The following is a 26,883-nucleotide window of genomic DNA, read 5'->3' as shown; positions in this document are numbered from 1 at the left end:
AGACAACATTTTCATAAAGATAACATTTTCAAAAGTGCTATTAAAGACAGTGAGTTGTTTAGTAATTAAAAAAAAAAAAGTCTTTAGAGGGAAAAATATAGAGAAAAAGTATTTTTCAGATACATACTGTCAGTTTCTTCTCGAAATAAATATACACACGTACTGAATAGGTCCCCTGCCACTGTGGGTCCCAAAACTTTTATCTGTAACATTCCATTTGCCCTTCTCGGCTGTACGGAATTAAAGTCCTTTGAAGATGGCGGCCTCCAATATCCTAATCTGCATGGGTGCGGCCATGCCGTTATCCCGACGAAGTTTCTGAAGAATGAACCACGGAATAAAAGTATGCCATTATACGTCATGATAACTGTTGGCCGATTGTAGCTTCAAAAGTGTTACTGGGCATGCGCTCGGTTCAACAGTGGCTGCATTAAACCTCAAGGGACTCTAACCCAAACCGGAAGTACCCTGGAGCGGCCATTTCACTTCCGTTACGCAGATCTAAGCCTCTGTCGCTTAAGGGACGCTGAAGTGATTGGGAACATTAGCAGCAGGGGTTCCATAGAGTCAGGGAGGGGAAGCCGGCTTGGGGTGAGTGACGAGAGGCTTGTTGGGAGCGGGGGGTGCGTGGGGAAGGGATTTCTTGGGTGAAGACGGGGCTGGGAAGTGACTGGAGATTTTTGACTGAGCGACAGATTTCTGGGGTGGGTGATGGATGCCGTGGAGTAAGAAGGGTTTGCTAATTTTAGTTGGATAATGAGCCTGTTAATTATCCCTCTTTTCTTGCTTATTTTCTGCTTGTATATAAGTGTTTTTGTAACTTAAATGCTAAGTGTACTTTAATATCGGATTTTACATTGGTCCACGAAACTGGCTGACGTGAGGACAGTGAAGTGCGTCTTTAAGAGCGCCTTTGCAGATGGCGCTGGAGGACGTTCAGGGAAGGGATTCACTGTCCCTGGGACTAGGGGAGTCAGTGATAGATTGGGAGCCAAGAACTTCAGGGGTTGGAGGACTTTGAGGATCACACTGTAACACTCTTAGGGGACCAGTGATGGGGGACCTATAGGAATCAGTAGAGTGGGGTTGCCAGGGGTAGCCTATGGCAACCAGTTGACTGGAGACCTAGGGGTCAATGATGGGGATTTGTGAGGGTGACTGCACTGCTTTCTAGCAGTATTGGGGTCCTTCAGGGATTGGTGGGTGGGTCAGTGTTGGCTGCTTCTTGGGTCCCTTGGACATGGTAAGGATCAGTAATTGACAGCTGAGCAGATGATGATGGTTTCTTATTGGGGCATTTCATTTGGACCCTTGTGTTTGGGATTATTTGTCGTTTTGTGGAAACCAGAGAATTGTACTCCCTGGGAAACATTTCTTGGCTATCAGGGCAATAATGATTTCGGAAGCCTGGGCCATCTCAGTGACTGGAAGGCATTTTGTAACTTTTGGTAAGTCCTGTGGTCCACTCTTTAGGGATTTCTGAAAGTCAGTGCTGTCAGAGATGGCATTCAGGTGTAGTGGGGGCAACTCGTGTGGACAGGCAAGAAATGGTGACTGGAGGCCCTGATGCATATCTGCAAATTGTCTGGGTCAAGGTGGGGATTAACACAGTGATTTTATGTTTTAGCTTTGTCAGAAGATACTGAGCTCTGTGGTGTGCTATGGATGGGGACTGAGAAGTCCAGAAGCTCAGAATAGGTATGGCTGACACAGCCACCTCCCAGCCTGGGCTCTATGAAGGCAACAGGAGGAGGAAATGGTGTTTCTGGGAGCTGGCCACGTATGGGTACATGAGCTAGTGGGGACAGTGTACAGTTTAGAACAAGGCAGATGTAGGGCTGATTCCCTGTTTTTCCATTTGCAGACTGACTACCCGTCAGGCAAATTATGTAACAGCACACAGCCTCATTATCCTCATCCCCAAAATGGGTATCATAAAGCCTATTATATTTAGCTGACAGGGTTGTGTGAAATGAAATTGACAACTTGCTTATTTTTATTCATATTTACCACTTGCCAGGCAGGCACTGAGGACCTGACAAGCTTCATCTTGCATAAATTTCCCAACACCTGTGATAAATACCTGTATTCTCATTTTGGAAACTAAAACTAAATTAATATTTTCATATTCTCACAGTGAAAAGGTAGCAAAGCTGCAATAAACTCATCATTTAGTCCAGACTCAGTCTTCATTTCTAACCCTAATAACTAGAGTTGGACTCCACTGAACTTTGTCTATTCCAATGTCTGACACAGTGACTTCACCTCACTGCCCTCAAGAAATATCTGTGGAGTGAATGTAGAATGAGTGACCATGTAGTCATTGCTTTTCCAAGGCTTCCTCCAGGCTGCAGAACCTCCAGGTCGGGCCACGTCATTGAGGCTGCAGGATCTCCCTTCACAGCCCAGCACACCTCTCTGGACTGTCCCTGGTTAGAGAATCCAAACACCTATACAGCTTCTGGCTCCTAGGAAAAGTGGAGTTGTCAGTAAGAGAGACCAAGAGTAGAAGCCCAGAGTGGAGATGCCTGCTGATGTGAATTTTTCCCAAAAGCCTCAGGTCTTGGGTCCAGAGGACCAGGATGGATCTTTTGAGGTAAGTAGGAGCAGCCCTGGGGACAGTTCTCCAGAACATGAGGGCAGACACAGGATGCAGCAGGCTCTGGGCTCCCTGTTCATGAGTCAGTCTTGATTTTCTTGCCAAGGACCACAGAGGGTGATGTTTCCACATTCATAGGCTATCTGTGTTTTAGAGGAAACCATGAACTGGCTGATAAAAGAGGATAGTACAGTGCTCGCCTTGGGTCGAAAAAGAATAAACTGTGATCCCTGGTCTGATCGGAAACCCCAGTCACAGAATGGAAGAGCTGACTCTTTCCTGCTAAGCACTGGCTCCACTCCTTCATCCACCATTGGGTCTCTGAAGAATTTCAAGTGGTCCCCACCAGATTCCTTGCTTGATCTATGGGGCCTGTTCTCATAAGGTGCAGAAAAATCTCCTTCCTTTATAGTTTTAATAGTCACAGAGAGGCAGAGTGAGAACAGGTTTTTTAGAACCATGTGGTTTTTCCTGTTTAAAAAGGTGAATAAAAAATACTGGAAAATAGTGTTTCCAGATTGCCTACAGAGAGAAATAGGCAGGATTTGGGAACAAGAAATCAGAAGATGGTATGTTTCAGTAACCTGTTAAAATCATCTCAACCTGCTAGAAACATTTGATAGTAGAAAGTGCAAAAAGAAGGGAACATTAACACAATGAATTGCACGTATAAATCGTTTTCAACATTGTAAATACCCCAAATATTTAACATTTAAAAGTCATTCTTAAAAGAAAATCTGAAACATACAAGTTTAGGCAGGGTACAGTGGCTCATGCCTGTAATCCCAGCACTTTGGGAGGCCGAGGCAGGCAGATCACTTGAGCCCAGGAATTTGAGACCAGCCTGGGCAACATGGCAAGACTCCTGTCTCTACAAAAGTACAAAAACTGGCCAGGTGTGGTGGCATGCACCTGTATCCCAGCTACTCAGAAGGCTGACATGGGAGGATCACCTGAGCCTGGGGAGGTAGAGGCTGCAATGAGCTGTGATGGTGATGCTACACTCTAGCCTGGGCAGCAGAGTGAGACCCTGTCTCAAGACAAAACAAGTTTAAAACATGAAATTGTCTAAGTCTTTGCGACAGCAGTGCAAATGTACATTTATTTGCATTGATGTTGGTCAACTTGCATGTTCAGAACATCTAGTGTTTTAGGACATGTGTTGTTCAATATAAGGTTTTTCCCTTCTTTTAACAATGAAAAATTATTTTTCTGCTTGGCCTGCCAGTTTGTCATTTGAGTCAATACTGCTGTCACTAATTCAGATCTTCCATCAGTGTCTGAATTCATGTCAGAATCTATCCGAGTCCCAGCCACATTGCCTTCTCTTCGTGGTGCATATTTCCAGCTGCTCTGGGCAATACTATTTTTTTTATTTTTATCTTTTCTAATTTGATGGGGAAAAAGTATAGTGTTTGAATTTGCATTACTTTGTTAACAAACGGGATTTTTTTCATCATTTTATTGGTCAATTACTTGTCTTTAGTGGGTTACTTTTTCTTATCTTTTGATTTATATTTTGGTTTGGCTTAGCCTCTGGATTTTTAAAGAGTTCTCATATAGTAATAACCTAAGGTCCTTGTTGCATATGCTTGTAAATACTTTTGTAACTTTTTCCTTTGAAAGGTTTTAGTTTTATTTGAAATAGAAAAGAGGATCAGGTGGTTTTGTGAAGCCTGTCATCTTTTCAAAGAGCCGTCACTTGCTATATTTTTATACAAGTTCCAGCTCCTCCCAGGCATTCACTTTTTACATTTTTAGCTAATTCTTTTGGCAATTACCTCCTAATCTTTTAGTGACATGCTTATATTGCTCCTTCTTGGATTGTTAATTAACATGTTAATTAATTAAGAAACATGTCATTAAAAGGTTTGCTTTTACCTACTTCCTCATACTCTTTCACCCCCAGGTGTGCATGGTGAATCACACCTGTAATCCTAGCTACTTGGGAGGCTAAGGCAGGAGAATGACTTGAACCCAGGAGGCAGAGGCTACAGTGAGCCAAGATCATGCCACTGCACTCCAGCACTCCAGCCTGGGCAACAGAGCAAGTCTCCATCTCAAAAAAAAAAAAAAAAAAAAAAAAAATTAGCTGGATATAATAGTGTACACCTGTGGTCCCAAATCCCTAGGAGACTGAGGCAGGAGGATCGCTTGAGTCTGAGAGGCAGAGGTTGCAGTGAGCTGTACTCTTGCCACTGCAATCCAGCTTGGGCAATAGAGTGAGAGCCTGTCTCAAAAAAAAAAAAAAAAATTGAGTAAAAGTATTTTTTAGTCCAACAGAAAAGTGAAGAAGAGAGTTGCTTGAGTAGGCTGGTAAACATGGAAAGATGCTCAGCTTCATTAGTCATCTGGCAAATGCCAGTTAACTACCATGCCCCACCAAAATGCATCCAGTTACCAACACTGATAATACCACATGTAGGTGAGGATACAGAGCAATCAGAAAGATTTCATGTGCTGCTGGTGAGCAAGTACATTGGTACAGCCAATTTGGAAAATGATTTCCAATGTTCTACTAAAGATGAACATGTTTTTGCTATGACCCAGAATTCCACCCCTGGGTATATGCCCAACATCTGTTCTGAACTGGTATTTAAATCTAGATCTGTGCTGTCCAGTAATGTGGCCACTCACCACATGTAGCTTTTTTTTTTTTTTTTTTTTTTTTTTTTTGAGACGGAGTTTCGCTCTTGTTACCCAGGCTGGAGTGCAATGGCGCGATCTTGGCTCACTGCAACCTCCGCCTCCTGGGTTCAGGCAATTCTCCTGCCTCAGCCTCCTGAGTAGCTGGGATTACAGGCACACGCCACAATGCCCAGCTAATTTTTTGTATTTTTAGTAGAGACGGGGTTTCACCATGTTGACCAGGATGGTCTTGATCTCTTGACCTCGTGATCCACCCGCCTCGGCCTCCCAAAGTGCTGGGATTACAGGCTTGAGCTACCACGCCCGGCCACATGTAGCTATTGAGCCCTTGAATGTGGCTGGTTCACAATGAGATGTGCTTCAAGTATAAAATATATGCTGACTTCTGAAAACTTAGTATAAAAACAATGTAAAGCATCTTGATGATTTTTAAAATGTTGGTTACATTATTACAGGCATCAGTGTCATTTGAGGACGTGACCATGGACTTCAGCAGAGAGGAGTGGCAACAGTTGGACCCTGCCCAGAAACGCCTGTACCAGGACGTGATGCTGGAGCTCTATAGCCACCTCTTCTCAGTGGGTGAGCACAACTGAGCTGGGAATCTTGGCTGGATCCTATTGAGATTTCCTTCCTCCCAGTTGCAGAACGCAGTGAGATATCAAAGTATGTCATGACTTTTGCCTTGGCTTGTCCTGGATTGTTTGTTTCTTTGGGGCACCTTTTAGTATTATTTTGTGCCCCATGGAATATGTTGACTTTTCTAATGAGCCAATGTAAAGCTTCACTGAATGGCCTCTAAAACTGAAGAAGCCACACCTAAATCCAGTATCCTTTCTAATTAACAGGGTATCAGATTCCCAACCCAGATGTCATCTTCAGAAGGCTAAAAGAAAAGGAGCCTTGTATGGAGGAGGCTGAACTCTCACGTCAGAAGTGTCAAGGTGAGTAACTCGTACCCAGGCAAATGTAGGTATCTTTACAGGAAACCATTACCAATCTACCATACTTTTCCATTCCCTCCATTCCACAAGTGGTGACCCATAGGTTGCCTCCTACTCCCAGTTTCTAAGCAAACACTGTAAATGTTCTACAAAATTCTAAATGTCCTATAGCGGGTGCCTTAAGAATTTCCCAGAGGTGAATACTCAGGAATGGGACTGCCTGATCATGGAGGTAAGTATACTTGACTAAGTCAACCATATTGCTCTCCTGATGGGACTGCACCAGTCCCATGTGCTATGCACAAGGATCTGCATTTGCGCATCTCGCTTGCTAGCACTAGGCATTAACAAAATTGGTGAATTTATAGCCCTACTGATGGGTGAAAGGGCTGTTTCATTAAGTGTTACTTTTCTAATAACTGAATGGTGGGGCAGCCTCTCTTCATATCTGTTATCTGATTTAAGATACATTTAAGATACAGCATTAGGATTTTTTATATTTATATCTTATAAAATATACATTTTATACATTTAAGATAGAGCATTAGGATTTTTATATTTTATATTTTATATTTAGGATACAGAAATTACTGATTTTCTGAAAATAAGCAGAAGAGAATATTTCACACTATTTTTAAAGGATGCTTTAAATATCTGCTGAGATAAATTCAAAAGAAAAGAGATTGTATTTGGAGAGGACAGTGGCATTAAATGTTAAAAGCATTAGCCTTTGTGCATGAATCGTGTCTATTTCATGGAAGGCTACTCAAAAAGTAAGTGTATCAAAATGGGAAACATGGATAGCAAATGCTTGTGAAGTTCAGAAAAAATGATGTCAACCTAGAGGTGGAGTGACATTGGGAATTTTAAGGACACAGTACCTGTAACTGATCCACAAAGCCATTTTGAATTGAAACAAAGAAGCAGATGAAGCAAGATTAATGGGAATAGAAGACATGAGAGTGTGCTTGGATTTGAGAAAAAACTGGAACTGTTTTTTTTTGAGACGGAGTTTCGCTCTTGTTACCCAGGCTGGAGTGCAATGGCGCGATCTTGGCTCACCACAACCTCCGCCCCCTGGGTTCAGGCAATTCTCCTGCCTCAGCCTCCTGAGTAGCTGGGATTACAGGCACGTGCCACCATGCCCAGCTAATTTTTTGTATTTTTAGTAGAGACAGGGTTTCACCATGTTGACCAGGATGGTCTTGATCTCTTGACCTCGTGATCCACCCGCCTCGGCCTCCCAAAGTGCTGGGATTACAGGCTTGAGCCACCGCGCCCGGCCCAAACTGGAACTTTTTTTTTTTTTTGCAATCAGCATTGTTAGGCTGTGTTGAAGAGTTATGGAAAAGCTTTTCAGTACAGTTCTGATGGTTTACATTGAACATTTTGGGCAGTAATTTAAGTGTTATCAGGTTCAGCAAGATTTTTATGACCTGAATGAAGTGAGAAGTTAAAAATGTTTCAGATCTCTGCTTGGGGACACAGTGGAAGACTGCCAATATAAATGACTCCCCTTATGTGGGTAAAATTGCTATTTAAGAGTGAAAAATTAAATAGAAAACAAATAACCTGTTTTAATAAGTGGGAAAAGGATGTGAATAGAGATTTCTTCAAAGATGATATACAAGTGGCCAATAATAGGAAAAAAGGCTCAACATCACTAATTATGTGGGAGATGCAAATCAAAGTCACTGTGTGATATCCCTTTACAATCATTAGAATGCCTACTATTAAAAAAAAAAACAGAGTAACACGTGTTGGCAAGGATATAGAGATACTGGAATCCTTGTGTATTGCTAGTGGGAATGTAAAATGGTGTAATCCTATGGAAAATAGTATGGTGATTCCTCAGAAATTAAACATAAAATTACTATATGATCCAGGAACTCCACTTTTGGTTAGATACACAAAAGAATTGAAAGCAAGGACCCAAACAGCTGTTTGTACACTCTTGTTCATAGCAGCACTATTCACAATATCCAGAAAGTAGAACTGTCAATTGACCAATGAACTAGTAAACAAAATAAGGTCTATATGTACAAAGAAATATTATTCAGCCTTAAAAAGGAAGGGAATTATGAAACATGCTGCAGTGTGGATGAATCTTATCATCATGGTAAGTGAAATAAGCTAGACACAAAAAATCCAAATGTACCATTCTACTTATATGAGGTAACTTGAGCAGTCAATTCACAGAAACAGAATAAGACTGTGGCTGCCCAAGGATGAGGGACAGGGGAAAGGGAGAATTGTTTAATGGGTACAGCATTTCAGTTTTGCAAGATGTAAAAGTTTTGGAGATCTGTTGCACAATAGGGTGAATACACGTAGCACTACTGAACTGTACAATACAAAATGGGTAAGATGGTCCATTTAATATTACACAGTTTTTGTTACCATAAGAAGTTAACAATAAAGATTAAAATTGTCCTTTTTTTTTTTTTAAAGAATGAAAGATGATTGAGTTTTCTGATAGGATAAGAGTCTGGGATACAGCTTAAGTGACTGAAAGAAAAAAGAAACTACATGTGATGTCATACTTAGTATTAAAATCTGATAGAAAAGTAATAGTAAAATTTAGTAACTATTATTTTTATTGAGAACCTAGTGTGTTTTTTGCACTATACTAGTAAAATGCACAAGATGATCAGGGACTTCTATTCTTGGGGGAAAAAAAACTAAAAAAGGCATATTTGATAGCATAAAGTCAAAAGTTCTAACAAAGAACAATTAATTTCCATGGAAGAAGAGTGAAACAAATTCTGAGGAAGAGGTTGCTTGTCCAGTTTTTCAGAATAGCTTTCTGGGGATATGGGTGTATTCTTAAGTTCATGGAAAAAAAAAACTGTAACTTCATGGAGAGTTGGGGCATAGTCATTCTTTCACTGGTTGACCATGTCAAGACAGGTGAAGCTTTAATAGTTTTCAGGAGGATATACAGGGCTGATGGGCTTGGCATTGTTTCTTACAAGTAAGATAAAGTAGGGAGACTGGTGAGGATTTGTCTCTGCAAGTTAATGAACACCTACACGCTGAGCCCCATCCTTCAAGTCTTGGCTGTCCAGAGATGGTGCCCTGCAACATTCTTGTTTTATCCCCTACTTATTCGACTAGATCTGGGTGTCTAGACTGCTTGTGTAAGTGTTTACAGGTTGTTCAAATCTAATGCCCACAGTTTAGCAAAGTGATCTTGGCCAGTTACATAACCATTATGTGCTTCCTTTTCTTTGTAAAACAGGAACACACATCATTGCTACCTCCTGAGGTCATTATGCAGATTAAATGAGTATGTGTATGCCATGTAGCCATTGCCTGGCACATGCTAAGTGCTATGTAGATAAGTGCTCAGCATATAATAAAGGCTGTATGTTTCTGCTCATTGTCAACATCATTAGCACCATTATTACATGGCTCAGCAATTTCCTTGTGTTCATTGTCAATCAGCTTATACAATGTCTCTTCTTTCCTGTTCACTGTGTCTATTTCATCTTCTCTTTCTCCTTTCAGAAGGGGAGTTTGGGCTTGAAATCCCACAACAGATTTCTAAGAAAGCGTCATTTCAAAAGGATATGGTAGGTGAGTCCACAACAAATGGTTCGTGGTATTCCATTTTAGAAGAACAGAGGCTGGGTGCTGACCATAGAAAGCGAGATGAGCAAAATCAAATTCAACCCACGAGTCACAGCGCTTTCTTCAACAAGAAAACATTAAACACAGAAAGCAATCGTGAATATAAGGACCGAGGGAAAATGGTTCACACGAAGCCCCACCTTGTTTCTTCACAAAAACCACCTCAGAAATGTTGCCTATTTACAACAAGTTTGAAGCTGAACCTAGAAGTGAATGGTCAGAATGAAAACAATGACACAAAACAACTTAATGAAGTTGTTGGATCTGGTCAGCTATTCAGTCACAGCTCTTCTGATGCTTGCAATACAGGAGAGACATTTTGCAAAGGTAATCAGTGTAGAAAAGTCTGTGGCTATAAACAGTCACTCACACAACATCAAATTCATACTCAGAAGAAACAAGATGGATGTTCTGAATGTGGGAAGAAATTCACCCAGAAGTCACACCTCTTTGCCCAGCAGAGAATTCATAGTGTAGGAAACTTCCATGAATGTGGCAAATGTGGAAAAGCCTTCACCCCACAAGTAAAACTCAGTGTATATCTGACAGATCATACAGGTGATATACCCTATATATGCAAAGAATGTGGGAAGGTCTTTATTCAGAGATCAGAATTGGTTACACACCAGAAAACTCACACTAGAAAGAAGCCCTATAAATGCCATGACTGTGGAAAAGCCTTTTTCCAGATGTTATCTCTCTTCAGACATCAGAGAACTCACAGTAGAGAAAAACTCTATGAATGCAGTGAATGTGGCAAAAGCTTCTCCCAAAACTCAACCCTCATTATACATCAGAAAATTCATACTGGTGAGAGACAGTATGCATGCAGTGACTGTGGGAAAGCCTTTACCCAGAAGTCAACACTCAGCTTGCACCAGAGAATCCACTCAGGGCAGAAGTCCTACATGTGTATTGAATGCGGGCAGGCCTTCATCCAGAAGGCACACCTGACTGTCCATCAAAGAAGCCACACAGGAGAAAAACCTTATCAGTGCCACAACTGTGGAAAATCCTTCATTTCCAAGTCACAACTTGATATACATCATCGAATTCATACAGGGGAGAAACCTTATGAATGCAGTGACTGTGGAAAAACCTTCACCCAAAAGTCACACCTGAATATACACCAGAAAATTCATACTGGAGAAAGACACCATGTATGTGGTGAATGTGGCAAAGCCTTCAATCAGAAGTCAATACTCAACATGCATCAGAGAATTCACACCGGAGAGAAGCCTTACAAATGCAGCGAATGTGGAAAAGCCTTCACTTCTAAGTCGCAATTCAAAGAGCATCAGCGAATCCACACAGGAGAGAAACCCTATGTGTGCACCGATTGCGGGAAGGCCTTCAATGGCAGGTCAAATTTCCATAAACATCAAATAACTCACACTAGGTAGAGACCTTTTGTCTGCTACAAATGTGGGAAGGCTGTTCTCCAGAAATCAGAATTGATTACCCATCAAAGAACTCAACATTGGAGAGAAACCTTATGAATGCCCTGACTGTGGGAAATTGATCAGTAGGAAACCACAACTCAAGGTGCATCAGCGAATTCACACAGGAGAAAGACCTTACGTGTGTTCTCAATGTGGAAAGGCCTTCAACAACAGATCAAATTTCAATAAACATCAAACAACTCATACCAGAGACAAATCTTACAAATGCAGTTATTCTGTGAAGGGCTTTACCAAGAAATGAATTCCTAGTTCATCAGCATATTCATAAATATACTCCCTAAGTTTCTTGAATAAGAGAAAATCTCAGAATTGGGTCTAATTGTATGTTACTGAATTCATGCTTCAGAAAAACTCTAGGAATGCACTGCATGTGTGAACACATGACAAACTCACACTTTATTTTATGTGAGAGAAATTACTGAAAAAATAATAAGCAGAAATGTCCTTCTTAGCACTGGCCTCATTAAGGATTATAAATTTTCATCCTGAGAAGAAACCCGGACTAATGCATTGAGAAAAGCCTTTCTGTAAAGAATGGTACAAGCAGGTTGTTACCAGAAGTAAAGTTTGCAGGAAATTATATTAATAATAACCCTGTTTATTGTGGGATATCAATAGTTCTAAAGTGCCAACAGCGTAATAACAGGACAATATTATGTGTGTGTGTGCTTCATGTATATAACCATATATATCATATACCCCTTCTCCAAAATGCCTGGGGTCAGAAGCATTCAGATACTTACAGATTTTGGAATATTTGCATTATATTTATTGGTTGAGCATCCCTGATCTGAAAATCCAGATGAAATGCTCCAATTAGCATTTCCTTTGAGTGTCATGTGAGAGCTCAAAAAGTTTCAGATTTTCAGTTTTCAGATTAGGGATACCCAACCTGTATGTATGTATATTTATGTATCTGTGTGTGTATATACGTATATGGTCAGGTCAGCATATGTGTATATATGCATATGTATATATGTATATGTATATATGTATGCCCTCAGTGCAGTGGGGTTTGCTGCAGAATTCACTGCATAGCAGGTGTAGGTAGATTACAGTTATTTCTTAAAAGAATCTAATCTAATTGTTTATATTAAAAAATATTCCTTATTGAATATTTCTATCATGAGATTGTATCAATAATGATTAACTCCTTTATTATACATACACATGAAAGTACATTTTTTGGTAAATGCATAAATGAGGTTCTATAATGTTTACTGATCTTTATATTAGAGCTTTTCTCTTCTTTTAGGATGAGCTCAGCTTGGCCCTCCCTTTCCATCTCTATCATCTATAGTGAGCCTCTCCATAAATAACCAGTGCCAACCTTTAGTCTGTTTCAAGTCTCTGCATAATCAGTGCCACCCATTAGTCTGGTTCATATTTTTACACAGGCCCCTAAACATACACACCAGGAGTCAACAAACTGTGGCCATTAGCCAACTATGGCCTACCAACTGTTTTTTTGTTTTGTTTTGTTTTGTTTTAAATAAAATTTTACTGGAATACAGACCATGTTCATTTGGACATGTACTCTCTGGGCTGATTTCATGCTCCATTGGCAGAACTGAGTAGTTTTGGTAGAGATCAGATGACCCCCAAGATTTACTCTCTGGCTCTTGACAGAAAATGTTTGCCAACACTTGATACAAACACACACGCATACACATATATTACTATGCTCATAATTATCTACCTGTGGAAGGACTCTTTCCTTGATTTATAAAACTCAGATCTCTTACATGTATGTGCATGTTTTTTTTCATTCTGTAATCTATGATGGATTGCACACACACATATTCCATGAGGTTGACCTGCCATAATTTATTTAGCCATTCCCAGTTTTGATTACTTATTTCCCCTCCACACACATACACACACTTTTTTTTGCTAAAAAAAAAAAAAAGAGAGAGAGAGAGAGAGAGAGAGAGAGAGAGAGAGAGGACTGTTACAGATATTTCTGAGAAGCAGACCAGCATAATCTTTTAAGGGCACAGGCTCAGGAGCCAGGCTTATGTATTTATTCCTGGCTCCACTCTCTACCCTCTACATCTGCTCAGCTAGTTATTTGGTCTCATCTACAAAAGATTTCTCGCCTACAAAGGGAGACTGTGATAGTACCCAACCCCCATGCATTTGATGTGAGAAGTGGGTATGTGTTAAGTCCTTGGAACTGCACAGGCAGACCAAGTGCTGATGAATTTTAGTGGGACCTTGTATCCCTGAGACTGCCTGGGTTCCCTTGTGCTGGGCATGGGATGGGCGTGGGACTGCAGTGGGAGATTCCAGTCAGCTGGAAGTTCTTTCCAGAAAAGGGAGAGTGTTAGAGACGGGCACCCATAGCTTTAGTCTCCGTATCCCTTCAATGTTGACAGGGGCCTGCACAGCTAGTCAGGAACAGGCACAGGCCTGAGCCTGTGCTGGGCTCTGGAGAGCAAATCTGTTCTGTGTCTAACTGGCTTCTCCCTGTCCAGGGGTGTAGTATCAGTCACCATGTCCCACCTCCTGAGAAAAGTGGAATAGTGACACCTGGGGAGTCCAGGCGCAAGGGCTGGCCAGCCATAGATGTGACTAGTGTGGGGTAGAAAGGCCTCAGAGGCCTCTCCATGGGGGTGAGGGGTATTACTTGGTGTGGGGGGAAACAGCGTGCACCTGGGTCCTGGGAGTGGCACCCTATTCAGTTGCAGGGAGGAAGGTAGCAGGGCCCCAGACAGGTATTGTAAAAACTTGAGCCTACAGTGTAGATACACCGGTTAGAGGTTCCAAAGACTCCTTGGGAGGTGCCTCCCTTCTCAGAGCTGGGCCTCCCCTATTCCTAAGCATCACCTGGGGATCCCACTCTGGGAGCCCCTCCGGCATATGGTAGTGTCGGAAGAGAAAGTGGGGCCGGGAGAGGAGCATCCTGCTTAGTTATACCCTTTCAGGGACATGGGAGGGCATGGAGGCCAAACATCTGTCTCTGACAGGGTCCCCATGCCACAGGCAAGCCCTCCAGTCCAGGGTAGCCCGTGTTCCCTGCGGTCCAGGGTGGCCCATACCTGCCTCATCGTGTCAGGACCTGCAGCCCCTTCTGCTGGGCTCCTCGGAGCAGGGCCTCCCACCTAGCAGCAATGTTGTCGTCATCATCATCCCGGCCCCACTACCTGTTGGAAAAGCCATTCATCTTCAGGTAGTGAATGGGGCGCAGGGCAAACACCCCTCCAAGGTGGCCTGGATTGGGAAGACTACAGAAGCAGAAAGTCGGAAGCACGTTCTACAAGGTCTGTTTCTAGGTGGCCCTTTTCCACTTACCCTGTGATGACCTCTCCCCTGACCCCTGTGACAGTCCCATCTTTACCCTAGGATGTCCCTTTTTCTGACCCCAGGGTAACCCATTGACCCTTGGGATGGCCCTCACCTGACTCTTAGGACATCCCCTCTTCTAAGTCATCTGGCAGGGCCATCTTGTGACTGTGTTGATGGCCCCTTCTCCCCAGAACCCTAGAATAGCTCCTTCCTCACCCCCAGTCACACCTCGCCCATGTTCCCCTCCTCTGAACCCCAAAACAACCTCTCAGTTCACCACTTGATTAAGTACATCTTCTGAGTCTTCTGTCAATAACCACCCCCACCCCCACTTGACACCTATGTCTCAAAGGAAGTTTCTTCACCATCTGTAAGGGTTTCTCCATGTCCCATCACACACTCCCTCCCTACCTCAGCCCTAGGGACCAAGGGATGGACACCTGACTTTAACCTCACTGCACAGATAGGTGGGGTGAGATGCAAGGAAAGGCAAGGCCTGGCCGATAGTCCCCCACAGGAGGTCCCCTCCCTCCACCTACTTGTAGTTGAACTTGTCAATGGCCACAGACACATGGGCAGGGAAGATGTCACAGGTGTAGACGTTGTGGTCCTCTTCTAGGAGGCTTACATCATGAAAGAAGACACAGTCCCAGTCCTTCTCCTGCATAGCCTCCCAGAACCCCACGTTGCATAGCCTGTCCTGATCGAAGGCAATGTTGTTTACCGGGGGTGGACACAGATGCTCAGAGCTGTCTTCACCATCAGGCAGCAGCGTTCCCCTACCTACTAGGCCAATCTTCTTTCGCCTTCTCAAGTGCCATTCCCCCACCTTGAATGCCTTCTCTTTCCCACTGTGTAGTTGGAAAACCCAGACTTGTCAAGGACGATGCAATGCAAAGGTTACTCCCCTGAGAAACTGCTCTTGTATTTCCCACCCTCATCCAAGTCAAAGTCAGTAACTTCAGCATCTCGGCTTCCCTTCTCTGGCCATCTGCAGTGTTCTCGAGGATCATCACCTCTGAGGGGCCATCGAAGAGAGGCAGAGGTTAGGGATGATAAGGGACCACCTCTGTCTCTGTTTCGGCTCCTACTAGATAAAGACTGGCTCAGAAGCCCAGGAATCCCTATGGGGTTTGCATCTCCCCCTCCCCTTCGTCTATCATCATTATTTTTTCATCATCATCACCATCATCACTATTCATCATTATAATCAACATTGCCGTCATTATCACATCACTGCCTTCATCATCTTCAACGCTGTCAACATAATCACCTCACCTCCACTATTGTTACCACCATCATCACCATTACTTTTTTTTTTTTTTTTTTTTGAGACGGAGTTTTGCTCTTGTTGCCCAGGCTGGAGTGCAATGGCGCGATCTCGGCTCACCGCAACCTCCGCCTCCTGGGTTCAGGCAATTCTCCTGCCTCAGCCTCCTGAGTAGCTGGGATTACAGGCACGTGCCACGGTGCCCAGCTAATTTTTTGTATTTTTAGTAGAGACGGGGTTTCACCATGTTGACCAGGATGGTCTCGATCTCTCGACCTCGTGATCCACCCGCCTCGGCCTCCCAAAGTGCTGGGATTACAGGCTTGAGCCACCGCGCCCGGCTATCACCATTACTTTAATCATTATCATGACCGCCTTCATTAACATCACCATATCATTACTAACATCACCACCACCACCACCACCTTGAGTATCACCATCAACATCACTACCGTCATCACGTCAGCAGCAGCACTACCACCATCATTCTCAAAATCATCACCATCGCCATTCATAATCACCATAATTGAAATCGCTTATTGAGTACCTACTATGTGCTAGGCATTGGCCTAACTGTCTTACATTGGTTAATATAAGGCATTCCATTTGGTATGACTCCTTCCGATAATGTAACAACGGAGGTGTTATTATCATCTTTATGGTGAATGAAAACTGTGGCACAGAACATAAGTGCTCCAAGTTCATACAGTTATACTGAATAACAGCATGCTGAATGACTGAATGAATGAATGATTCCACACTCAGACAAAACAGCTAGTAATAGGCAAGGCTAGGATTTAAACAATCCCGTAACTGTCCCCAAATCCAGTATTTTAACTTGCCCCTTAGGTTTGCCGTAAAATCTGGGCAACCCTGGTCTCAAGGAGCCCCACACTCGGCAGGACTGAGCCTTTGCCTCAGACAGCCTTTTAAGCCAATCTCAGAGTTGGCAAGTCTAGACCAAACCTACAGTCCTTGGCTCCAACATCCTCTACTTCAAGTTCTTCTTGACTCACAAACTAAGCCCCCCAGACAATATCCAACCCAGACCACTATCACCTTACAGAGTCCCAACTTCAGGCCAGGCGCAACGGCTCACGCCCGTAATCCCAGCACTTTGGGAGGCCAAGGCAAGTGGATCATGAGGTCAGGAGTTCGAGACCAGTTTGGCCAATATGGTGAAACTCCCACTCTACTAAAAACACAAAAATTATTTGGGTGTGGTCGCATGTGCCTGTAGCCCCAGCTACTTGGGAGGCTGAGGCAGAAGAATCGATTGAACCCAGGACGCAGAGGTTGCAGTAACCCAGGATCTTGCCACTGCACTCCAACCTGGGTGACTGAACAAGATTCTGTCTCAAAAAAAAAAAAAAAAAAAAAAAAAAGTGCCAACTTCAACCCTACCATGCTGGGACCCTTCTGTCCTCTTACCTCTGCCCCTCCCAGTCCTGCCTTGACTGGTTCACCACCTAGATGGTGTAGTATAGTTGCTGGCTCTGCAGGAAGGTGTGCAGGTGGAAAAGCAGGTACTTCAGGTGCTGGACTTGCCCACAGCAGGGCACCACTACCGCTGTGTGGTGCTGTGCCCAGCAGTCTGGTGGCTGGTATTGGCCTCCCAGCTTCACCAGTGGGTTCTTCTCTACCACCTTCTCCATTGTCAGGTTCTCTGGAATGATCACTTTCAAGAGGCCATCTGAAGGGGCAGAGTCCTCCAGTGGTCAGAGACCTGCCTACCCCACAACTCAGTGGTACTGGGTTGAATATCGTCTCCCGAAAATTCTTGTCTACTTTAAAATGTGGCCTTATGTTCAGAAATAGGATCTTTGCAGATGTAATTTGTCTTCCCTGGGAGACCACATCACTCCTACCCGCCCCAGCTGGGAACCACTGACTAACATTATGTTTAGGACGTCTGACGTTTTGAAACTCTTACCCTTGCTTGCTTTAAAGTAAAAATTAGGCCTACCTCAGTAAAGGAAGCCACCCTTGATTATGAGGGTTAAATGAGATGAAAATAATAAGTGTTATTGTTTAGTAGAGTACTGTTCTAAACACTTTCCACTAATCTTCAAACTTTGAGGGAGATACTATTATTATCTCCATTTTACAGACGAAGAACCTGAGACGACGGGTGGAAAGTGCAGGGCACAGCGTCTGGCACAAGCTAATGGCTTAATCGCTGTTGTTTTCACATGTCCTGGCTTGCAGCACTTGTAACCTCTGGGCTCCTGCAGCCCTTAACATCTGATACCTCCACATTAAGATTTATCATCCTTATCTCTGGACCAGGCTGGATACACCTGCGTCCCAGTGCATCTGGCCAGCGGGTCAAAGGGCCTGGCACATAGGTAAAGGATTAACAAATGAATAAGTTCCAACGACCAAAGGTCAACGCTTGAGGTGGTCACAAGACGCGCAAGGTGTGTCTACCATCACCCTTCCCTCTCAATCTTCCTTATCAATGGCCTCACAGGAGTAGAGACAAGATTTCAGACTATAGAGGAAAGAGCAGTTTCGGGAAGGGGGGCGTTGGAAGGAGGTTGAGGGCTTGGATATGGGGAGCAAGTGGGAAGACTGCTCCGTTCCTTGGTTTTGGGAGCTTGCCTCACGGGTCTTACCTGCCCTCCATCCTGGCCTCCACCTGGCGGGGGGTGGGCGGGTGGGCGTTTGTGTCGGACCGAGGATTGTGCATAACTGTTCACCATGTCCACGTCCCGATAATCGGGCACGCGTGTTTATCTGAAACTGCTACCTTTCAGCTCCGTGCATGCACAGAGACCCCACAGCCTTGACCCTCCACCTGGGCATGCGTCTTCTCCCACGGCTCCAAGGCGCGCAAAAGCCTACTCTGCATTCCTGAGACGCGGCCCAATCCTAGGAACGTGCTTAGCGCCGATCTTCCCTTTTCACACTCCTAATCCCTTTCTCCGCCCCCTTAAACTCTTGCCATATTCCCACAACAGCAGAAAATCTGGAAAAAATAAAATAAAAAATAAAACAAGTCCATCGCATCTTTACACTGAGAGCATCGAACCACCACTGGCAAAGAACTCCCGCGCCGCGCTGGTGCCTGCGCAGGCGCAGACGGAAAGCGGACTGGACCGGCCTAGTGCACTCCTTCCTGGAGGCAGTGTCCCCAGCGCTAGGAGCAGCTGTGCACAGCTGCCCCTAGTCTATTCCACGCAGGGGTGCTATCCAGGGAACTCCTCAAAGGCAGTGACGCTGCAATCCGGAATCCACAAGTAACCCGCCTCCTCTGACCCCTCCCGCAATGCCCACCTCGTAGTGTGCCTCCTGCCACGCTGCACGCGCCGCCCTCCGCCGTCAGTGCTCGGGCCAAGCTCCGTACGGTACCTGCTTCCGCGCCGCCTTCAAGGCCGAGGTGCTGCACGCGGTGCTCGCGGGCCGCCTGCTGCCGCCCGGCGCGGTGGTGGCTGTGGGCGCCTGGGGCGGCAAGGACTCCACGGTGCTGGTGCACGTGCTGCGCGCGCTGGTGCTGCGCCTGGGCATCTCACTGCAGCTCGTGGCAATCGACGAGGGCGGCTACCGGGACGCGTCGCCAGGCGGCGCGCTGGGAGCTGCCGCTCACCATCTTGGCGTACGAGGATCTCTTCAGGGGCCTGACGACGCCGTGGCAGCAGCACAGCAGGCTCCGGCCGCAGCCGCTACTGCTGCACCTTCTGTGGGGAGCTGCGGCGCGGGGCGCCGGAATAAGCTGCGGGCCGCGCGGGAGCCACTAACAACGCGACCGCTGAGAACAAGCGCGGCCGCAGGTCAGTGCGGTGGAGGGAGTGGGGAGCATGCGCGGACGAGGGGCGGGCCTGAAAGGGGGACTGGGGCGCATGCTCCAGAAGCCGGAGAGGAGACCCTGGGCGTGGCTTAGCGGAAGGATCCCAGAAAGCAACTGGGGAAATACATGAGCATCCTCCTACTTGGGGCCGCAGCCCTCTGAAGGCTCCTTTGGGTAGTACGTGTTCCTCCCTAGGATGGAGCAGGGCAGACTTTTGGCCTCAGCGTCTCTGCCATCATCTTAGTACACACATTGGCAAATAGAGGGGCTACCCTGGAGGAGCTAACGCTGGAGTCCTCTGCTATTATTATTATTATTTTTAGACGGAGTCTCACTCCGCCGCCCAGGCTGGAGCGCAGTGGCGCAATCGACTCACCGCAGCCTCCGTCCCACAGGTTCAAGCGATTCTCCTGCCTCAGTCCCCTGAGTAGCTGGGATTACAGGTGCCTGCCACCATGCGCGGCTAATTTTTGTATTTTTAGTAGAGAGAAATGACTTCCTTTGTATCTCCCGTCACAAAGCGAGAGATGTGAAGAAACGTCTCCCATCATAAGCCATACAGTCTGAAACCCTACGGTCTCTCTTAACCCCTTCTCTTTAGAGGTTTCTCTCTGATTAACTCTTATTTTCTCCCAGTGATTACTTCAATAAGTAATTATCGTCCATTGACTACCAGACACAAGCAGTGCAGCCTAGAGCAAAATTACCTAAGCTCCGTTTCATCCTTTGTAAAATGGGGATTTTAATGACATCTGGGGCCTCAAGTTGGGAATTAAATGAGTTTTATATATACAGCACTTAGAGTAGAGGCTGAAAAACAGTAAACATTATGTAAATGTTGCTGTTACGATGATGCACAAGAGACCAAGCCAATCTGAAATACAGACTCCAATTCATTCTTCACCTGGTTCTTCACTGAGCTTTTGGGTTTCATTTCACTCAGGAAAGGTTTCCTTAATCCCCACCTTTTCCCTGTCACTAGGACCCCGCTGACAGAAATCCACACATTCTGTGTAATTTTCCTTAGTAGCACTTGTCAGGTTTTAATGACATAATTACAGACTCAAGTATAAGATAAGATGCAGAATAAGGATGGTTTCCACTTAAATTTTATGGTGACTGGTGTGTTACGTATCCACTAACTTTCTTCCTGGCCTTTCTTAAATCCGGTGATCTGTATTCCCAGTGGCACTGTCAACCGCGCTCTTGAGAATCCTCATTAAATGGCCCTTTTTTCTCTTGTGTAGTCTGAAATACAGTTTTAACTGAGGCTGAAATGCGGTTTGCAGCGAAAGCACTTTTGCTCCCTATGTGGAAGGACAGCTAGTGAAGGGCCTGGTATACAGTAGGTGGAGGGCAAATGAGGGGGCGCTCAAGGAGCTTATCTGTGTTCCCTTCAAGTCTCCTTTCCACCTCCAGTCTCCATCTGGCTGCTCTATGGTGCCCGGGAGTCTCCATGGCAGGGTTTCCCCCATCGTACCTCTTCCCCTCTCCCTGCCCCTCTCTCTCTTGAGTCCTGGAGCTCCACTGTGTCCTGGGCTTCCATGGTCCGCGCTCCTCTCCCGGTCTCTCTCTGGGTCCTGGCGGTCCCACTGTGCCCTGGGTCTCCATGGGTCTCCCTCCCAGTCTCCCTCTGGCCAGCCGCGCGCTCTGCCAGGCCTGCGCGCTCCTGGACGGCCTGAACCGCGGCCGGCCCCGCCTGGCCATCGGCAAGGGCCGCCGGGGGCTGGACGAGGAGGCGACGCCGGGGACGCCCGGGGATCCGGCCCGGACAAAAACAATCTGATGACATTGGCGGGCTACCAAGTTGCGCCCAGGATCCCAGAGAAAAGGGAAGCTCATTCTCCCTGAGGGTTCAAAAGGCTAAGGAGGCTAGCAGACAGCAGAAACTAGGACGATGGGAACCTGAGCTGAGCTTTCGCAGTGTCACGGTTGGAGCTAGAGACAGAAGTCGTGGTGGCCAGAGTAATCCCAGCACTTTGGGAGGCCATCATGGGAGGATCACTTGAGCCCACGAGTCTGAGGCCAGCCTGAGCAACATACCGAGACCCTGTCTCTAAAAAAAAAAATAATAAAATTAAATAAATACAAATAGATCATGAAGCCTGGGGCTACCGAGGTAGACAGGACTTGAGGCACCAACATCCTGGAAGGAAGGGAAGATCATTGAGGTGAGCCCAACATGCTTCGACTTTGCTCAGCAGTCTGATGAAACTGGCTAAACCGAATTTGATGTTCCAGATCTGATAAGGAAAGGCCCAGTAAACACCCCAAACCTTTAGTTAGGACTCAAGAAAGGTTACAAATTAAAAGTAAAATCCATCTTCAAACTCACTCAATCTGGGGCTGGATTAAAGGATCTGCCTCTATTCTACTTGCCAGAAAGCAAAAATAGGGTAGCCCTAGCCACATGAGCCAATTTACCTTTAAATTAATTAAGATTAAGGATTAAATCCTCAGTCACCTGAAATACTTTTCAAGTGCTCCACACCACCATATTGAACAATGCAGAAAGAATGTTTGCATCATCAGAAAATTCCACTGTGCAGTGCTATTCTAGGTTATTCTAGAATTCAGAGGAAGAAAGTTTCAGAGTTCCAGAAAATCTCTAGTTTTTCAAACAAACTCCTGGAAAATCAATTAAAAATTAAAAAGTTTAACAAGCATGCCAGGAGAGATGACAAAATGGTTGAATACCAAGAGGCTGGGCGTCAAGAGCCCAGATGTGATTGCAGGTGTTCTAGATATGAATTTTAGGTATGGACTTTAATTGTCATCATACGAAAATAGATGCTAAAATGCAGAATTTCACCATTGTATTTGATACTTTTAAAAAAATTTCTCTCTTTCAGGTATATCTTAGTAGCGTGAAGACGGATGATTACATTTTTAAAAGAACGGTTAAAACTGAATGTGATGAATAATCATAAAGAACCAGGCAGAATGGAGTAACTAGTATCAGACTTACCCTCCTCCTGTAAACAACTATAAAACGGCATAATGTATTAGGCAGTTTTCCCTACTATGGTCCACGTGTAGGTCATCTTCCCAATTGCCAGCCCTGGAGATGACCAACACCAGCCTCAAGTCTACCGCCACCTGCTTGGCTGCGTGCTTACAGAGGCAGTAGCTACATAGGCAACAGTTTTCCGGAGAACTTTCTGTGACATCCCCCTTTGAGGTCCCATGGTAACAGGGGACATGCTTGGCTTTTCATATATCCCCGCAAGCCCACCCACACCTTGTCTTCAATTGAACTGCTTAATGATGCTCTCACGGTCATCCTGCTTTCTCCAAAGCGTCACTTTCCAGGTCTGCCACATTTGCATTAAGTTCTAGTTCCTCTAGTGAGCCCCTTATTCTCATAAAACTCTTGGTGGCTGTTTCCCTGGCCACACTCTTGTCTGCTGCAGTGGTGAAAACCTACAGAGATAATTTTAAACCCTGAGTCACGTTATCTTTTTCAGGGCATGTTTACTCTTGCTTGTGGTAAGCAGACGTCTTCAGTTTGATCAGATATTGAGGACATTTGGTCTGGCTTTCATCCTTATGAGATATCATCTAGTTCCAGCTCTTCTTTACTCTACAAGGTCCCAACCACAGCACTGCAGTGTTTACCAGGGCCCATTTTCCTTGGCAAGCCCTCAGCCATAACATTTATCATTCTGTCCCTATGAGACTCCAACATTCTGCTTAGCTTCTCAGTGTCTGCTTGGAATCAGCAACCTGTTTCAGGAAAAATGGTGTCGCCAAATAATTGGCTCATCTGTCTTGGCTTCCTACTTCTTTTCTTTTTTTTTTTTTTTTTTTTTTTTTGAGACAGAGTCTCACTCTGTCACCAGGCACCAGGCTGGAGAGCAGTGGCACAATCTTGGCTCACTGCAACTTCCGCCTCCTGGGTTCAAGCAATTCTTCCGCCTCAGCCTCCCAAGTAGCTGGGACTACAGGCGCACACCACCACGCCCAGCTAATTTTTTGTATTTTTAGTAGAGATGGGGTTTCACCATGTTGACCAGGATGGTCTCGATCTCTTGACCTCGTGATCCGCCTGCCTCGGCCTCCCAAAGTGCTGGGATTACAGGCTTGAGCCACTGCGCCCGGCCTTGGCTTCCTACTTCTTTCAAGCCTTTTATTTTCTCTCCATTACACAAAACATTTCGAAAATTTTATCAACTTTTTTAGGCTTTCAAAAAAAAATTTCCATGAGGAAAGTTTATTTGAAATGACCTGGCCAGTCACCATCAGAATCATGTCACCTAAACTAATCTCACCTGAGAATTTGCCGAGCCTTCTTCTTCTAGTGCCACTGCCTCCACAGTTCTAGGATGACATCCACTGAGGAGCTCCCCATGGGCCTTATTTAATTTAATTTTATTTTTTTTTTGGATCAGCAAAACTGCCCCCAACTCATGAGATACCCCCCAGGATTGCTTTCTCTGAAATACACCCCAGGATTGCTTTCTCTGTGTTCTTGGCAACACTGGGAATATTATCCAACAGGTGAGTCAGGAGTCCCCATGCCCTTGTTACTCTGGGCCCCACAAACTCCGCCCACCATATCCTTTCCTAGAGCCAGCTCCATACCTGTCGTACTTACAGAGAGCTTAGGTGTTCCTGTGTTCCACCTCTGGGCACCTGTCATGCTTGGGGGCCAGTTGTGAGTTTGGAGGTCTCGGAGAAGGTAGGTTTGCCATTGCCTTCTTCTTTAAAATTTAGACTCTGTTATGTTTGGTAGTGGAGCATCCAGGTGAGGATGGCCCCTTTCCAGAACCAACAGCCACGAACTGAATCTGATTCTATCTGGGGATCCTGGAGTGAGGAGGGTGCAAGGTGCAAGGTGCAAGCTCTTTTGATCATCAAACCACAGTAAGTGTGGGTGGGTGAGTGGTGGGAGGTGTGTCTCAGGGTGACCCGTTGCCAGTAACAGTTGTTGGGTGTCCTATATCCTCAGCAGTGTCTGGCATGGGGAAGTCAGATCCTCCTTGCACTCAGACTCCAGCATACCTAGGATGTGAATGTCAGGTATCTGGGTCAGCACTGGGTTGGGGGAGACGGAGGACCTGGAGCCTAGAGGCGGGTATGGTACCAGCAGTGGCCTCTGCATCAGCCCCTGAGCTGGCTCCTCTGCTCTCAGCTTAGGGTCCTTCATGCCTTCCCCAACCCAACTCTTTGGATGAGGGCCCTACTCTACCCTTCATTCACCTTCAGAGGTTATGTTTTCTATTTGTGGCACTATCTCACAAGAAGCCTTCTCCTCATGAGGGAAAAATGTCTTGCTCCCCTCCTTCTTGGCATCTCTGTTGCTCAGTGAAGAGTTGGTCCGGAGGTCTCCAAGGAGGTGGAATCAGCCTATAGTTTGTGATGCCTCTTCTGCAGCTTTTGACCTAACCTGTTTGTGGAAATAGGAAATGTTGACCCCTTCCACAAACCAGAAGACAGGGTATTCTAGAGTAAGCACAAAAATTTCAAGATGGAAGTCAAAGCCTGAGGATACAGAGGTGCTTTGTCCTGTACCACATCTTCAGATCTCAGACCCACAGATTCTATCCTGCGTATTTCTCCAAGCTGTACCCCAAAATGAAGACCAAGGACCTTCTGTGAAGTCACATTTCCTGCGGTCCTCTTACCCCTGCACATACACAGCAGGAGCAACGGCAGCATCTTGAGGTTGGAGGATGGTGAGTCTGGGATGACTCCTGACGCACCTGATAAGTCTGTTCTGTCTAGAGATCAAGGCAGCTGCAGAAAGAGGACAGCTAGAGACTTTTCTAGAGACTTTTCCTGGATTGAGTTGCTCCAAGTTCCTCTCTCTATTAGGAGTCCTCTTCACTCAAACAACTACCAGGGAAGTGAAGGCTGACCTCCTTTCACCCCAGGCCTACTGATAACCTGTTCAGTGGACCCTGCCATCTCGTTCCTCACTCAGATGTTGCTTCCTCAAGGTGTCCATTCCTACCCCTCCTCAGAACATGAATGGGACATGCCCCTACTCTTCTCTGTTCACTTAGAACTCTTGGAGACCTCTCTCAGACCAGAAGAGTCCAGGATCCATGAAACAATCTTCTTCTGCCCCTTCACCCCCTAGTCCTGATCACACAAGAAGTCATAAGAAGGGATGGCTGAACTGAAACTCACCTGCAAGGTCTGAGACTGTGACTCAGAACTGAGGACCTGGCTCCAGCGTCAGACCTGGATGTGATGTCTGTGGTTTTTCTGGTGTCAATTTGAGTTTAGAAAGTCATTGAATTTTTATATCTCTCCCCGCTTATTCTCGGGTTTCTGCTAAGCCCTTAACTCACACCTTCAGAGTGAGTTTTGACTTCTCAACAGTTCCTTCAGCCCCATAGGCCTCCCATCTTCACAGTATTTATCAGATCTCTTCCTTCTTAATACACATCCATTTAACTCTGACATTGCTTTGCCTGTTCTGTCCTTCATGACAACCTTCTCCATCCTGTGGTCCACTGAGGCCCCAGGATCCTATTCCCAGTATAAAGACTTACCATTCATGTAGAATGAAGGAAAGCTTGGAATTTGTTTCTGCGACCCCTCAGCTCCAAATATAACTTCACAACCAGCCTTCTGATAGATACTTCATTCCTTCATTTGAGCTGATTCAGGATTTGCACAGAGTCAGGTATGGAAAAGGATCACGTATCATGTTCTGTTGTTCAGAATACCATGACAGGACAAATAAGGGATTCAAAGCAAGAGTAAATTATCAACCCACTGGAAAAGGAAGGGAGGACGAGATGGAGCCTGCCACAGAGAAGGTTTCCTGGAAGGAGTGAGGGCAGAGTCAGTCCGGAGAGGCAAGGATCCCAGTGGCCTATGAGAAATGCACTCTCTCTCTAAAGCTGTCTTCTCTTCCCTAAAATGAGGGGGCCTTCATAGGAAGACTGCAGAGGAGCTTGGATGCCCTCTGACCAGCACCTCTGTCCTGCGGAACAGGATGTCACCAACTCTACTCTCCAACCTTCTTACCTCTGCATTTGAGACAGGCCAGCGTTCTACCCCCAGGGGGCGCTCCATCCACCATGGCCGATTTGGGGAACCAGCCCTGGGTTGGCTCTGTCCATGGTTCTGCACTGTAACTGTGCTCTGAGTTCGGGAAGCTCCCAACTCTGCCGTGGACACAAATTCACAGGCACAAGGTTCTGAGCTGTAGTCCAGCGGGGCACCTAAGTCTGAGAGGCTTCGAAAAGGCTGGGTCCCTTTTGGGAAAAAGAGGTCAGGGAAAAGGACTT

The 26,883-nt window shown here is 45.4% G+C and overlaps 1 protein-coding gene and 1 pseudogene across 3 annotated transcripts; both read left to right on the top strand.

Moving 5' to 3' along the window:
• Nucleotides 1–615: 615 nt before the first annotated feature.
• ZNF175 (zinc finger protein 175) lies at nucleotides 616–12,797 on the top strand. Of its 3 annotated transcripts, XM_074386015.1 has the most exons (4): nucleotides 616–3,933; nucleotides 5,704–5,830; nucleotides 6,097–6,192; nucleotides 9,703–12,797. In XM_074386015.1, the coding sequence occupies exons 1-4, from the start codon at nucleotides 3,796–3,798 to the stop codon at nucleotides 11,226–11,228; spliced, it is 1,887 nt and encodes a 628-aa protein (XP_074242116.1). In that variant the 5' UTR covers nucleotides 616–3,795; the 3' UTR covers nucleotides 11,229–12,797. The 3 variants fall into 3 exon arrangements, with proteins under 3 accessions (XP_074242116.1, XP_074242118.1, XP_074242117.1); XM_074386017.1 differs by having other exon boundaries at nucleotides 616–2,596; nucleotides 5,704–6,192; XM_074386016.1 differs by having other exon boundaries at nucleotides 616–2,596; nucleotides 5,704–12,797.
• Nucleotides 12,798–19,117: 6,320 nt separating this feature from the next.
• On the top strand, nucleotides 19,118–19,671 carry LOC104650304 (cytoplasmic tRNA 2-thiolation protein 1 pseudogene; annotated as a pseudogene).
• The last annotated feature ends 7,212 nt before the right edge of the window (nucleotides 19,672–26,883 follow it).

The sequence above is a fragment of the Saimiri boliviensis genome, chromosome 14 (assembly GCF_048565385.1).
Source record: "Saimiri boliviensis isolate mSaiBol1 chromosome 14, mSaiBol1.pri, whole genome shotgun sequence".
Taxonomy (NCBI): domain Eukaryota; kingdom Metazoa; phylum Chordata; class Mammalia; order Primates; family Cebidae; genus Saimiri; species Saimiri boliviensis.
Note: the sequence above shows the minus strand (reverse complement) of the source record. Positions and strands in the feature narration are given on the sequence as shown.

Coding starts and splice junctions, on each gene's coding strand:
- ZNF175 (XM_074386015.1), top strand. CDS start 3,796: ATGAAAAATTATTTTTCTGCTTGGCCTGCCAGTTTGTCATTTGAGTCA. Junction 3,934..5,703: donor CACATTGCCTTCTCTTCGTG/GTGCATATTTCC, acceptor ACATTATTACAG/GCATCAGTGTCATTTGAGGA. Junction 5,831..6,096: donor TAGCCACCTCTTCTCAGTGG/GTGAGCACAACT, acceptor TCTAATTAACAG/GGTATCAGATTCCCAACCCA.